At 40.0% G+C, this 16,541-nt stretch overlaps 1 protein-coding gene across 2 annotated transcripts in view; it reads right to left on the bottom strand.

Annotated features, from left to right (window-relative positions):
- Positions 1-1,077: 1,077 nt before the first annotated feature.
- LOC142150929 (uncharacterized) overlaps positions 1,078-16,541 on the bottom strand; it is a 35,889-nt gene continuing 20,425 nt past the window's right edge. Inside the window, exons 9-13 of one of the 2 annotated variants that reach the window (XM_075206126.1) lie at positions 10,010-10,057; positions 7,818-7,859; positions 5,080-5,243; positions 2,779-2,888; positions 1,078-1,786 (exon numbers count right to left, since the gene is read on the bottom strand). In XM_075206126.1, the coding sequence (XP_075062227.1) occupies positions 1,648-1,786; positions 2,779-2,888; positions 5,080-5,243; positions 7,818-7,859; positions 10,010-10,057 (503 nt within the window). In that variant the 3' untranslated portion in view covers positions 1,078-1,647. The remainder of the gene's footprint in view (positions 1,787-2,778; positions 2,889-5,079; positions 5,244-7,817; positions 7,860-10,009; positions 10,058-16,541) is intronic. The other variant, XM_075206127.1, reaches the window with a different exon arrangement.

The raw sequence follows: 16,541 nt of genomic DNA on the forward strand, positions 1-16,541 counted from the left end.
GAAGATCTGTCACCCATATTTGTATTATTATCATTTAATTTTATTTTATTTATATGGTTAAGCATTTTACCTTACTTTGGCTGCCTTTGACTTTATTATCCGGACTTTAATAAATTACAGCCTCCAGCGCTGATTGACAGCTTGCTGGTTGGTTCTGGAGGATCACTGACGATCATGTGACTCCAAGTTCGGAGTACGGTTATCTCCGAATAACTAATAATGTTTGACAGCCTGTCGGCTATCTCTGGAGGATCACTGCTGATCATATGACATAAAAAATGTAGAGTTCGGATATCTCCGTAAATAACTACGAATTCAGCAGGATATTTCCGGATAAATGCCAATCATGTGATAAACCTCATGTGACCTCTTGGAGTTATTCAAATTAGCTTGGCCGGATCTTGTCAGTATACTGGCCCCTGATAGATGGATGCTGACCATGTGATTGATTCCATATGATTTTGTTTGAATATTTAAATCAGTTTGGCCGGATCTTGCCATTATACTTACCTCTGATGAAGCGGCGGACCGCCGGGAAACGCGTTAGGATTGCTATATGCTGATTCTCTATCAAGCGCTGGCCAGCTATTCCTAGCAAGCTATTTTTTTATATCTGCTGAGATTCTCTTCCGTTGACTGCTTTTTATTCATTGGAGTGACCACCAACATCGGAAGTTCGGGACTTATGTATCTACATAGGAGAGCTAAGTAAATTTACGTGTTCATTTTTGGTGCCAAGAAATATTCATTAGTACTCTGGCACATTTATACTATCAAGGAATATGCCAATTCAAAATCTGACAAGCCAATGTTGTCAAATATAAAAGCAATAAGAAATATTGAAATAATCTATCTTTTATCTGGTGCCCGAACTGCACCTTGCGGTGGATCCTTTATTATTATATGTTTGGATTCCAAATTGAGCCCGCAAAGGAAATGATTATTATAAATTGCTAAATGGATTGGTATTAAGAAAAGTTTGGATGGTGGCTTCTCTTTTTGGAACACAAGTAATCCATACCATTCTCTAAAAATAGCTCCAAAGGAACAATTCTATCTCACAAAGCAGGCGGCGGATTGGATTTCATTAGTGGTATTTTATTATCAATATTTTTTACATATGGTACCATATGATAACTATATCTTGGCCATAGCTTGATTGTATTTCTAAGATAAGTTTGCTTTTGTACAGCTGTTTGATATATTTAGCATTTGGTTATAGGCTTAATCCATTTTAATATTTGTTTATTTTTGGAATAAATTTTTATTTAAGTACTTGGTGCTTCGCGCTCCTCTTTTTGCACTTGGTAAGTTAATTGGCTGCACCCGGAGGAAACCCACACAAACACGAGGAGAACATACAAACTCCACACAGATAAGGCCATGGCCGGGAATCGATCTCATGACCCCAGTGCTGGGAGGCAGAAGTGCTAACCACTGAGCCACCGTGCTGCCTTTTTCATATTTTATTCAAATTTTCCTCTCTTCCTCACCCTCTTTCCCCTGCACAGAATTAGCCAATGATTGGGCCAAAGATCACTGCATTGTCACTCAACATTTGTCTCTTCCCTAATAAAGCAGTGTGATATATTCATAGGAAGCAAAATGACCAGTATGTTGTATGTGTACAGCATGCACTGTGCTCTCTTAGCAGCTCCACACTCCTTTACATATGTAGCCCCGATTCAGGTCACATGGTAGGTCATTCCACATTTGAACTCGTCCAAGGATCTCTGCACAGTGTTCATTATTTTTGTCATTATTGGGTTCTCCTTCATTCCAGGCACTGTAGTAAGAAAATCAAATATGCCATATGAATAACATGTTCCCTCTGACGTTATAGTTCAGAATTTAGTGAAACAATAAAGGTGAAACAGTGTCTGTGGGATGGGATTCTGTATTATGCTCAGTTGCATATTGTCCACCATGACAGCCACTGTGTGCATGTATTATGTGTAAACAATTAACACAAAAAAATGCAGGATCATTGGGAATTCACCTGGCAACTCCAGTTGGGGGCCCTGACATCAGACTATTCTATAACTATTCTGTTTGGCTAGTATTGGAATACTCCATAGACAGACGTCTATACATCCATTCATTTCCATTTAGTTAGCTGCTGTGGAAACAATATTGAAATAATTGGGTAAAGGACGTATGTTTTTATCTCACTGATTTTGACCTGTCTCTCTGAAAACCGTGAACCATTTTTGGATGGAATTCATGATGAATGTATTACCTGATCTTTCATAGATTTAATTTGTTCTATATATATATTAGTGAGAAATCAGTTTTTTCCATGATTTTGCAATGGCAATTGTTTGTGGGGGTTATTTTCCTTTAATATATTTGGTGATTAGGAGATCAACCTGTAAATCCTTAAAATATAGGGATTGTTATTACTGTTTGTGAAAATAGACATTTAGTAGATTCCAATCCCCTCTGCTGTAAATCCTCACAATTTAGGGATAGTTCCTGTGAGTTCTCAGACATAGTCCTACATGTAGGCAGCGGCTAACTCTGAAGCAAGATTATCGTAATATTCCAGTGTTCTTAAATATACAACTGCAACTTCTTCCAAAAGTACAAAACCTGTTTATTCTTTTCTTCATTACCATGATGTTCCCCCAAGGAGGGGAGAGTGCTGGTAATCAGGCCCGTAGTATGGCTACACCAGCTACATGCTGATAATGTTATTATGGGAGGAATGCAGAATGCACTGTTTCTATTTCAAAGTCCGATTCCAGGGATTACTAACTACCATCTGACCATACTCACCTGAATGACAGAGGTGTCCCATCAGTCCATACCCACGTATCAGTATCCTCAGGATCCCGCTTCAGTCCTATCCAGTATCTTTCGCTTGCTATGGTTGGCAGTAAAGCATTCTGGTAATAAAATATGAATAATTAAATACATACTGTAATTACATTACCATTCTTTCATATCATAGTGCCTGCATATTCTGGAGCGGTGTACAATGGTTGATGTGTGGGGACTTGCTGGTGCCTGGAGTTTACCAAGTTAAGAAATTGTATCCAAAAGAACTTTAAAACAAACACAAAGCCCTCAATAATAGCACTGTACCATTTAATACCATCAATTAGAGATATTTCACTAGCATGATTCATATACGCCATACTTATCTATTTCTGTTACTTGTGAGCACATTTTAAATCTCCTATTCAGAAAGTCCCGACATACTCTTACTAGACAGACATATACAGTGGGACATACAAGGAACAAAAGGAACATGCAATAGCACAGGTGAGAGGAGGCTATTTTGATGCACAATATACAGGCTACAATGTAGAATGTGTTAACATCTTACATAGGCATTTATAGACAATTATTGCGGCAAGCGGCTTATTTGTCTCACCTACCCTCTAGGGAAACAGGTAGATACCCAGCTAGTCTGCAGGAGCAGGGTGCAGACAGTGTTAAATTCCCTCTGGCTATTTCTTCTAGCACACACACATACACAGATATACCACATGGGTGTAGTAATTAGTTTGTTGAGTTGTGATTGGTTGGTTGTGTTTGGGTGGATGATAACAACACTGTTTGTATTTGTGGGTGGGCCCACCTATGCCAGTTAGTGGCCAGCTAGTAGTGAGGGAACTACTGTTTAGCCAGACGTTGGGCTGTGGGAGAATTGTGATGGTTTACTGGATATGTCTCCTGTAACCATAAATGAAACTGTTTAAGCCATCCTGACAACTGCCAATAAACAGTGAGATGGTTCAGCCAAGCTGTGTGAGACTCCAGTAAATGCCGTACTTTACCACACTATGTACTATCATAGTTGTTGTTTTTTATCCATGTGCAGAACAGTAACTAAAATATTATACCAGGTCTACAGAATTTAAATCCTGGCCACAGTCTACAGCGGTTGTGCTACATGGACACTTGCAGTGACATTTTTCCAAAATGTCCTGATGGAAGTGTAAAAGCTTCAAAGGACTACTCAGACCCAAAATGGAAATCTTCACACATGAAGGATGAAGCTAATATACATAATTCTGTGTGACTTTCCCCTGCATCTCTATTAAAAGGTAATGTTGTGTAGTATTACAGCCCAATTGAATTATAGGCAGATGAATTTTACTCACATCTACAGGAGCATGTCATAATGGAATCTCATTTAGATTAAAAAATATATGAAATTGCAGTGAGTTAAGCTGCTGTGATATAACCAGCCTAGATGAATCCACAAATCCTAAATGTATAGATACAGAGCAAATCTAAGTCTACTGCTCACACCCTGTCTTCTCAGTATCAGAATATCCTTCCTGCCAACATGAAAACCTGCTGGAAGAGAGCATTACGGACATATTCAGGTGTGTAAACCACTTCATGTATTGCATATATATATATATATATATATATATATATTACACAATACACATATACATGTGTCAGTTATGCACAGCCTTGGAGAATTTATATATATATATATATATACACAAGTTAACCCGTGCATTATACGCATGCATTCTAGTCAAATCAAGCTACTTAAGGTGTTAAAAAAGTTCTTGTCATGCATTTGGGCCTCGCCGAGGCCTCCTCAGGGGAAGAGCGTTACTTCCCGACGCAAGAGCCCTTTTTTAACGTGGTTTTGTCCACATGTCACCACCTCATCATTTTTCTCCATCACCTCATCCTTCATCTTTATCGCCACATCCTTCATCAAGCTACTTAAGGTGTTAAAAACTCCCCACTGTTGCCCCCGGCAACCACCAACCACTCCCAACTGTCACTTCTCCTTCAAGAAATATATAGGTCAGTGTATAACTCTGCCCAGCAGGTGGCGCTGCAGCTTTTTTTTTTTTTTTTTCACACGCCACTAGGCATTTATATAGTAGATATATAGAAATATAATTTAGGTTGAAGATAATGTCCATTAACCTCCTCAGTTCCCAAGTTGTTGCTATTATCATTGCTATTATTGGTAACATCACCTCTTAAATACAATGTAAATGTAGAACAGTTTTCAACATGGTCTCAGAATGTGTCATAAAGGACATTGTGGTGCCAAGGAGAAGACGACCTATTCTGTAACCAAGGTTTGGGACTCACCATTTCAGATGTGTCTGTCATTACGAGGAGGACAGCGTTACGTGTTGCACATTCATCCACACTCCTCTGCCATGATGTAGCAGTGGATTGAAAATAATAACAATTGGAACGAATCAACTTCCATCCAGGGGCGCAAGTCTTGCAGGAGACTTCTGTGGTGTCCACTTGGGAAGAGAGGGAATAGTGGGGTAAGTGCACAGACATTGAGGGATATGAGAGCTATCATTAAATCCATGAATGGAGAAACATTTTATGAGCCATTCAGCTTTTGCGCTATGTGTAACGATTAGAGAATAGCACATGGAAAGGTGAGTATCTAGCAGACAGGAAATATGATAAGCTCTGGCCATTTTTTGTCTGAGTGTTAGAATAGGGGGCAATAAATGCTGGGACTTGTAGTTCCTAGGCAGTTGAAAATCTACAGTTTGCTAAACAGTGAGTGGAGTAATATAAGGCACACAGTTTGTATTCTTGTATACTCAGGCCCTGATTCATGTCCTAATGAATTTTAAAAATGAGCACAAAACGTGTGCGTAGTTATGACCGTATGCAAATCAAAAGCGAATCTCCATTTGAATCTGGGTGTAAGTTTGCTCTGTCTAAACATTACATGCCCCTACTGAATATGACTTACATTAGTCTGCCTCCTCCCTTCCCCATTCCACCTCTCAATTCGTAGGCAATGGTGTCATTTGTATATGGCAAGGTGTGGTAGATGCAGATCAGGCAATACAAGCAATGGTATTGTACGAGCAGCTGTGTGAGTAGGAGTTAACCGCACTCCTAGATAAATATTAGTAATAGGGGTAGTTCACTAAGCACTCAAAATACAATCAATGTTATAGCAAGGAGTGTAACGCGGTATTGATGTATAGTGTCGGTACATTGAGCAGATATGACAGCATGTGATTCTTTACATGACAAAGGATAGTGTGTTAATCCAACCAATGGGTAGGTGAGATTATGAAGTTTCTCGAGGGACTGCACCTTGACTCTGGCGACTTAAATATGGCGGATATATACAGATATAATACATCATATCAGAGCAATCTCACCTTATGTATATAAATTTTTTTATTAAAATAATGATTTTGTTCGGAGGTTCAAAACAGTTCTTTATTAATTGAGATTATGAAGGTGTAATAATGCCAGGATGGGATAAGGGGGTACACTGCTAAATGATGACGAACTGGAGGAATAGGATTAGGATACGAAACAGAAGGAATCAGAAAGGACTGGAAAATGGAAATGAACTTTCATGCTGTGAATCTCCCGTTCTACCTCATCCCAAAGGTTCTCTGTTGGACTGAGGACTGGTGACTAGAGGACATTGGAGTACGCTGACCTCAATGTCATGTTGGTGGAACCAGCTTGCGATGACGTGTGCATTGTGACATGGTATCCTGCTGGAAGTAGCCATTAGATGGTAGACTGTGGCCATAAACGGATGTGCATGGTCAGCAACAATACTCGGGTAGGCTGCAGCATTTAAACCATGCTCCATTTGTATCAAGAGTCCTATTGCGTTACAAACATTTCAACAACCATTACATCACCACCACCAGACTGCACTAATGACACAAAGAAGGATGGATCGATGGATTAAGTGGCCACCGAGTGTAGGTATAGTTAGACTATGTCCACAAACGGAATATCTCCTGGAAGCTCCTGTACGTCCATGTGACAGTGTGTCGGCTACTGTGGGAGGCGAAAACAAAGCTGCTCTACCAGATGGTGGTGTGCAGATGGAGCAGCGCTGCTACACTCGGTGTGAACTGGGCTCCGTTAATGGACATTGCTTTAAAGAATCACCTTCTGTAGAAATTGTTGGTTTGGTGGAGAAACGCATCGATTGGTAAACTTGTATATTATGTGTCTGCATCTTTGCAATTAATGAACACAGATTACCCTCATTTATGTTTGGTTGGAACTTTGATTTTTACAGTCACACTGCTTTATATTGTTAGTTCTGGTTTCAGAGTTCATACTGCCCTCCCAGGACTTGACAGGGATACAGGGGGACGTCATTTGTGGTTGTACAGCAGAAAATGTGCCTAATAAGTGTTCCCTACCAGCCACCACCCCTCCCCCCTCCAGCTGAACTACTCATAGGAGTTCATACACTAAGATCACTAAGATATTGTGGCCTCTTTGTATCAAACCTATTCCTGAGTTAACCAATTAATATAAAAAGATGAAACCATTAAACATTTCTGCCAGTCCAGATTGATTAATATTATACTCGCAGACTTTCATCGACTGCGTTCCACAACTCATCCTTTGATACTAACATAATGATACATGTCATATGTCACAGATAGTATCGCTCATATCAATAACATTTATCAATTAATCAGATTCTTTATTTTTCCAGGAACACAACATTGAGCAAACTCATTGACTTATTTTGAATTCTAAAAACAATCAGGACATTAGAGATAATGATTTTAGTATCTGTAACAATAGATTGTTATAGTAGGGGGGTGACTGATACATTTTTCTCTCTCTTGTATTCTTCCTTATATTTAACAACATGAGGACATGGGAGTCAGTGGCCCTAATGCTACACTTCCAGCTGCCCCCTGCAGACTGTGTATGGAGTTAGGCTCAGCTCTTAGTGCTGATAATGGAGGGGATGTCACACACGGTAGATATGTCTTTCCTTACAGGTGTCACTGAGGACTTACTTGTATTTATTTATGATGACTGGTTTGTAAGATGTATAATGTGACATTTACCTTTCTGCTTAATCTTTGACAGGTCACCCATGATGTTGGAAACTGAAAAAAGAAAAATGCAAAATTAAACTTCATAGAAGCACAGAACATTCCCATCTCTTTATTTTTCTCCAATGTTGCTTCAAACCCTTCATCCCATTGTCATTCCTAGATCCTTCATGTCATACTCTATGCTTTCTGTCTATAAACCTCAGAAGACTTCATGAGTTGACACCAGCCTGTAGCATTGAGCTTCCAGTCTCCTAAGCCTGATTCACGAGAAGTTGAATGTGATACGTTAAATGATGAAAGAGAATCCATCCTCCCCATACTAAGTTAATAAACTATTGTTTTCCTGGTGTGAACCCCATTGTCCCCAATGTTTCTCTCCAGTTTCCATGGAGCTAACTTCAGCAGGAGGTACAAGGTAAACTCCCCATCACACCATTCGCTTCAGATAAGAAGGACAAATGGCTTCAGACCTGTGACTCCACACCAATGACCTGGGCAAGGGGTGTGGGAACGAGGAAGATTATATTAATTAAGGTCAAAAGACAGTGAGAGAGACTGGACAGTACTGACTGGGATTAGGCTCCTACTGGAATGAAGTCACTGAGGTAGGAAGAACCACTATGAAGTAGCCAAAGAATATAGGGAGCCTTTGGGTGATCAAAAATGAGTGCATCTGCCAAAAGTGTGATGGCACTGGAACTTTACAGCTAAATAGCTTGTGGTGAGGAAGAACTCTCAAGGTACCTAAAAAAATACTCTCTCCTGTACCCCTTGTATGCTTATTCCAAGTCTTTCTTACTAGCTACCGTAAAGATAGTTAAATGATTATTGATATTGATTGTAAGATCTTTCGGTGGAGTGGTAATAAAATTAATAGTTTGATTGCACTGATATCTATCTAGATGGAGGTTCTTACCCACACAACATTAAAAGAGAAAATGAGCGTAGGCTATATTTTTCCTAAACAGGTGCTACACCACTAGCAGTTTATACATTAGGTATAATACATATAAGCACAATTCAATGAAGTGGGAGTAGACAAGAAGACAGGAGGAGAGGAGGCCTTGCTCATGTGAGCTTACAATCTTCAGACAACTTTCATCAACTTGCTTGTCCATATCCGCCTGCAACTTTTACTAAATTAATTAAACTAACTTCTGTGTCTTCATCAATGATTATATACAAAACATGGCCCCTTCCACCCAGTACAAAAATCAGTACACCTGAAGTCCTCACGTAATTTAGTAATGCAGTAACTGCAGTCAACTAATTAATTCATATATATTAAAAGAACACCTTTCACCACATGTAACTGCAATAGTAAATTAAGCAGGATATTCTGAAGACGAGCATTAGCACAGGGTGAAAGGTTCATCCTGGATGGTCTGTTTATATCACCTGGTAGAGATGGGATACAGTCCTGCTACGCTCTCAATATTGGATACAACTGTGTGTAGTATGGAGTGCTGAGAGAAAAAAATAATCTGCCCATCACTGGCTTTCGAATGCAGAGTTTGTGAAGCTGGCGAATTGTCGATAAGAGAACTTAGGTGGAGAGAGGAGTATCCCATCTATGTACAGAGGTCCTGATGCTGAGCTGATGGTTGTAAATAAGCAATTTTTATAGATGGCTTCTATGAACGTAAATAGTGTCAGGCCCAGAGTAAGCACCTAGTGGAATGATTATTAAACTGGAATAAAGGAGTGCTCCATGCTACAATGAAGGGTGTGTAGTCATTTTAATTCCACAAAAACACAGCAATTTTGCCCCAGCTCTGAGCTGGCAGAGATCATGTCTTCTCCTACAGTTTTGTTAGGACAGAAAAAGATGCTTAGAACCCACAAAGTGTCACATGTAATAAAAGCTGCCATGTTGTCTCCTCACCTCATGACCAATTAAGACATAAATGAGGCTAAACCGAGCAGTGTATTAGGAGAAAACCCAAAGGAATGGCTCTAGACTGGTCGGAGGTTGGACATCGATATCATTTGATTCCACCTCCAGGACCTACTGTTCCTTCCCGGGGTTGTCTCACAAGAGCAGACAATAAGCTTCCACATTGATGTGTGCAAGTCACACTAACTAGAGGCACCAGTGCAATCCAAAGCTATTTGTGTTACACTTTCAGTGCATTTCATTTATGAGGTGCAGTGATTGGGTGTTCTGCTGCATGGTGTGATATTACATCAATTATAATTACCTGATTTCCAGAGCTCTGAAACATCATTTCTCAGACTAGAATTTGAAGCTGGGGAAAAAGGAACAATACATTTTGTAACTTTTCAGTCTATAGAGTCTCTTAAGATATATAAAATCATTTGACACAAATGCTGACATATTCTTATATGATTGTAAGACTTTCTACCTTTATACCCTTAATATGGACCACACCTGGGAATTCTCTCTCAGTATATGGAAGAGAGTTATGCTGGCTGTTCAAATACAGATATGTTCCACACTACTGAGCAGTGTTGGACTGGCCCACTGAAGTATCAGTAAATCCCCGGTAAACCAGAATGACTGATGTCGCCGCCACTACCCAATGACGGCAAAAATGTGAAATGTATAAAATGATTAAGTCATCTAGGCACCAGTGTGGCTCTCCTAAGTTCTGCGTTGGTGCTGTTTTTCCAGCACGCTTGATCTGGAAGTGTTTCTGGGACCACCCAGCATGACATAATTTGTTGGCCGTCACACCCTGACTCTGACGAAGGCACAAGCATGGCTTTCCTAAGTACCGCACCGTGCACTTGTACTGCTCCTCCACTGGGCTGTGGTGCTGATCACCTCTCCTCCTTCCCCCCAGCACATGGAGCTGACAGCTTGGAACTGAAGGTAAGTTTGTCTAGATAAACACATGTTCTACTTTTCTTTGGAGTATCATACTTTACTCTATGTCCACTCTTTCTTACCTTCTCTCCTGTCTGTGCCGTTCCTTCTGCCCTTCCCCTATCTATGTTTGAATCTCTGCCCTTCCCCTATCTATGTTATTATCTCTGCCCTTCCCATGTCTGTGCTAGCCTCTCTGCCCTTCCTCTATCTATGTTAGTATCTCTGCCCTTCCCTTGTCTGTGCCAGCCTCTCTGCCCTTCCCCTATCTATGTTAGTATCTCTGCCCTTCCCTTGTCTGTGCTGACCTCTCTACCCTTGCCCTATCTATGTTAGTATCTCTGCCCTTCCCTTGTCTGTGCCAGCCTCTCTACCCTTCCCCTATCTATGTTAGTAACTCTGCCCTTCCCTTGCCTGTGCCATCCTCTCTGCCCTTCCCCAATGTATGTTAGTATCTCTGCCCTTCCTTTGTCTGTACCAGCCTCTCTGCCCTTCCCTTATCTATGTTAGTATCTCTGCCCTACCCGTGTCTGTGCCAGCCTCTCTACCCTCCCCCTATTTATGTTAGTATCTCTGCCCTTCCCTTGTCTGTGCCAGCCTCTCTGCCCCTCCCCTCTCTATATTAGTAACTCTGCCCTTCCCTTGCCTGTGCCAGCCTCTCTGCCTTTCCCCTATCTATGTTTGTATCTCTGCCCTTCCCTTGTCTGTGCTGGCCTCTCTACCCTTCCCCTATCTATGTTAGTATCTCTGCCCTTCCTTTGTCTGTACCAGCCTCTCTGCCCTTCCCCTATCTATGTTAGTATCTCTGCCCTACCCGTGTCTGTGCCAGCCTCTCTACCCTCCCCCTATTTATGTTAGTATCTCTGCCCTTCCCTTGTCTGTGCCAGCCTCTCTGCCCCTCCCCTCTCTATATTAGTAACTCTGCCCTTCCCTTGCCTGTGCCAGCCTCTCTGCCTTTCCCCTATCTATGTTAGTATCTCTGCCCTTCCCTTGTCTGTGCCAGCCTCTCTACCCTCCCCCTATTTATGTTAGTATCTCTGCCCTTCCCTTGTCTGTGCCAGCCTCTCTGCCCCTCCCCTCTCTATATTAGTAACTCTGCCCTTCCCTTGCCTGTGCCAGCCTCTCTGCCTTTCCCCTATCTATGTTAGTATCTCTGCCCTTCCCTTGTCTGTGCCAGCCTCTCTACCCTTCCCCTTCTTTTTTTTGGGAACCTGTCTTGATAATGTACGCCAGCTGAAGCTGGCGTACATTATCAGAATTGAAGAAATCTAATGCTGTCAGCTCTGCTCCGAAGAGCAGAGCTGGACAGCGCATGTGTGGAGGGATAACATGACCCCTCCCTGTCACTCAGCGCGCTCACTCTGCAACGATAGTTGCAGAGACAGAGTGGGGACTTTGTGCGCATGTGCACTGCACATGCGCAATTGAAGGAAGAAGAGGAACGAAGAGGAGATCCCGAGACAGCGCATCCGAAGAGGGGGGTAAGTGTGATTTTTTCTATCACAGAAACAGCAGTTTTTCGGAACTGCTGTTTCTGTGTTCCCTTTGCGATAAGGATTGATAACTATTTCTCACTTTTGCCGATTAATGATAAATGTGCCCCTAAGTATTAATACAAGGTCCCGCTGCTGTAATAAAGCCGTAGGTTAGATAAAGACAATCAAAAAAAGGATACTTAACAACGCTGAGACCTTGGACTAAACCTAGTAAAGAATCCACGTTTGAATAAACAAAATTGTTTAATTAAATAAATAAAAACATATAGCAATAAGGACACATCACATCAATAACAGATTATCAGTGCACTGTTAGCAAATCCCACTGCGCTAAAGACTGCATGCACGATGTTAGTGAAAGTTAATGAATCAACGGCTTCAAAAATACAAGAGATCTAATCGCTTCTTTAGAAAAAAGGGATCAGTGATACATAAGCCAACAATTCCTCCAATAGTTATGGAAATGTAAATGTTAATACAGTTGAATCCTAGTACATGTTGAATAAAATGAAGCCATAAACCACATTCCTATTTCAAACTTCACCTTAAACGGCAATAATATGAGCGGACACATAGGATCATTCCTGGCCTTGGAATTATTACACTTTGGTAGCCAATCAATTGTCAATAATCACACATCGGAGTCAGAGTGGATAACTGTTAGTTAAAACTGAGTCAGGAAAGTTCCGATAATTAGCAGTAATGCAATCATGAATAAGTAATCCGTTACTTTCTTGAAATTAGTAGCCGGTTCTTCGACAGCCCCAGAGAATGTTCCCAATAATAGGATCTTGATCTTCACATAAGGGCTCACCGATCAAAGCTCCTGAGTAAATCAGTCAACTCCGTGTCTGCATGAACTGAAGCTTGTTAACATGCAAAGCTGCGTCTGCGTTTAGCTCTGTGATAGTAAATAATAAATGACAGACAAGTCCACGTCTGTATTGATAATCAAAGAGTGGAAAAGGCTGTGCTACAAAGGCTGACGCGTTTCTTCACCGAAGTGATTTCATCAGAGGTAGTGCAATTCCATTCAAGGTAAGTATTACACTTTATATAGAGTGCTTTGTGGACTCAGTGTTCGGCCTCTTCCGGCAAGTATGCAAGTGATTAATAAGATTTCAATGTTAACTATTCCCTCGCCAAAAGCAAAAAGTTGAATTAAGGGGAAATAGTTCTAAGCAATTTATACACAAGTCCACAATAATTTCTTTCATGTTATTAAATAAATAAACAAACGTGGATTCAGAAAATAAAAACCATAAAACAAAACCATACCAAATAACTTATAAAGATGTATTTAACTAATAATATTGATAACATCTGTAACCTCAAAATACATTGATCCAGATTACTTATCAAAAATTATTATTTGTGTTTGTATCTCATGATCAACACATTCTGGATCATTCTTTCACCCTACGTAGAAATAAATGTTAACAAATATCAATAAATAATAATATCCATAAAAAATAATAATTGATTTAAATATAATAATAAAAATAATAATAAAAATAAAAATAAAAATAAACATCAACACTCTCTTCAACCCATTGAGAAATCTCTATTCATTAACCAAACGAATAGTAGTTATAATCTTCAATTCTCAGCAGATTTACAGATTATAACCACAATAGAAACACATAAACTCCTTGTTGTTTCTAAAAACAATATCTTAATCTTAAACTAATCTATACATAGTCTAAGTTTCTCTGACACTTCAATGAATCCTTGTCCTTGACACCCTCCCAAGGTAAAGGGTAGAAATAAACCTCCTATCTCTAACCTAAAAATAGGCAATAGAGTCACTCAGTATAACCCAAAAAAGAGAAGGAAAAATGATAATTCTGTAAATGCACTGAAAAACCAAAACCCATGGTCCCTAAAACTCCTAAGAGAAAACATCATTCAGTTCCACCACCTCATTTAGTCCAGCTGGACTTAAAGTGTTTAATTGTTGAATCCAGTAAACCTCCTGTGTACATAGCTTCCTGTATCTGTCACCTCCTCTCAGTGTATGCGGTATATGTTCTACAACACAAACACTGAGATTTTCAATATCCCCTTCATGTACTAGATCAAAGTGTCTAGACACACTGTGAATGGACTTTCTATTAACAACATTCCTTCCGTCTTCTAGGAATCTCACATCTTTCAGTGGCCTCGTTGTCCTTCCGACATAAAGCATATTACAACTGCATTTGATTACATAAATGACATAACATGTGTCACAGTTAATAAACCCTTTAATCTTATGTGTCTTATCCATATGTGCAAAATTCATGGCTTTATTCTCTAGATGTTTACAAGTGATATGTCTCTGATGGCCGCATTTGTAGCAGCCTTTTACTCTATCCGGTATCCCGTTTTTAAGGTTCTCTTGACTAGAACATTCTAACAAATCATTTTGTAAGAGACTCGGCGCCAGAATGTTTCTTTTAAATATCACTTGTGGATTTTCTGGTAAAATCTTTCTCAGAGTATTATCTTGTCTTAAAATAGGATAGTTTTTTCTAATTATGTCTCATATTGATGTGGCTTTCTTATTATATTTAGATATAAAAGCAACAGATGGGAGAGTCTCATTCTTATCCCCCTCTGTTGAACCTATAACTAATTTATTTTCCAACAAATCTGATCTTTCCATTTTATTAACAACCTCCAACGCTTCAGTCAACAATTTCTCTGGATACCCTTTCTCTCTAAAATCTGTCATCATCTCCCTTGCTTGTCCAGCAAAGGCTATTTCAGACGTACAGTTCCTTTTGAGGCGCATAAATTGGCCTTTGGGTATGTTGTTCTTCCATTTATGGTAATGTGCACTCTTATAGTGCAAATAATTGGCAACATCCACCTTTTTCTTAAAAGCTGACATTTCCACTACCCCTTCATGAATGGAAAATTGTAAATCCAAAAAGTGCATATTGGTCTCATTATAACGACTAGTGAATTTTAGATTAAAATCGTTATTGTTCAGCACTGCTACAAAGGATTGTGCTCGAATCTCACCACCTCCCCAGATGACAAATAGGTCATCAATATACCGACCATAAAGGACCAGGTCCGCACCAAAGCCACCCCCCAAAACATGGGCCTCCTCAAAGGCGCCCATGTAGAGATTGGCATAGCTTGGTGCAAACCTGGTCCTCATGACCGTTCCCATGATCTGCAGGTAGTATTTTTGATCGAATAAGAAATAGTTATGGGACAGGATGAATTGGATTGAATCCACAACAAAGAGGCAATGATTTTCTGTCAAATTGGGATCCTCTAACAACACCTGTTTAATTATCTCAATACCTCTCTCATGAGGGATGTTACTATATAAAGACTCAACATCAAGGGTCAAGAAAGCATAATGGTCCTTCCCTTCTACATCTTTTAGCATTTCAATTACATGCAAGGAATCTCGTATATAAGATATATCCTTCTCCATCATGAAAATCACTCTAATCATAATATGAATTCTATTTATCATAGGGGCCAGTGGGGCTGTGGTAACTATAAATAGGTATTGCTGCATATCCCTGTGATACAGAACATTGTGCCACCACTATTTATCATCATCATTTATTTATATAGCGCCAACATATTCCGTAGCACTTTACAATTGAGAACAAACATAGTAAACTAATAAACAAACTAGGTAAAACAAACAAAGAGGTGAGAAGGCCCTGCTCGCAAGCTTACAATCTATGGGACAATGGGAGTTTGACACATGAGGTTAAGTCTACATTTTGCATTTCGGCCCAGCCAGACTGCAAAGGTAAAAGGGACTCATAAGCTAAATGATCCTGTCACACAACAATGTTGGTCGGGGGGTAGTTGTCTTGTGTGAAATTCTGTAACGGGTGGTAATAGGGTAATGTAGTGAGGTTAAGATGGTGGTTAAGAAATATTATAAGCTTGTCTGAAGAGGTGGGTTTTCAGTGAACGCTTGAAAGCTTGTAGACCAGAGGAGAGCCTTATTGTGCGAGGGAGAGAATTCCATAGAGTGGGTGCAGCTCAAAAAAAGTCCTGTAACCGGGAATGGGAGGATGTAATGAGGGTGGATGAGAGACGCAGATCTTGTGCAGAACGGAGTTGCTGAGTAGGGAGATATTTTGAGACAAGATAGGAGATGTTTGTTGGTGCAGCTTTGGTGATGGCCTTGTAGGTTAGTAAAAGTATTTTATATTGGATTCGGTAGAAAACAGGTAACCAGTGTAGAGACTGAAAGAGTGATTTAACAGAGGAATAACGATTTGCATGAAAAAATTAAAATAGATTGTAAGGGTTTGAGTCTGTGCGAATTCTGGAAATGATTTTTAGATGTATGTAACATTATTTAGATGTAGAGTCAATGTGGGGAACAAAGGATAGGTGTGAGTCAAGGATTACACCTAGGCAGCGAGCTTGTGGGGTGGG

The sequence above is a fragment of the Mixophyes fleayi genome, chromosome 4, assembly GCF_038048845.1.
Source record: "Mixophyes fleayi isolate aMixFle1 chromosome 4, aMixFle1.hap1, whole genome shotgun sequence".
In the NCBI taxonomy this organism is placed as follows: Eukaryota; Metazoa; Chordata; class Amphibia; order Anura; family Limnodynastidae; genus Mixophyes; species Mixophyes fleayi.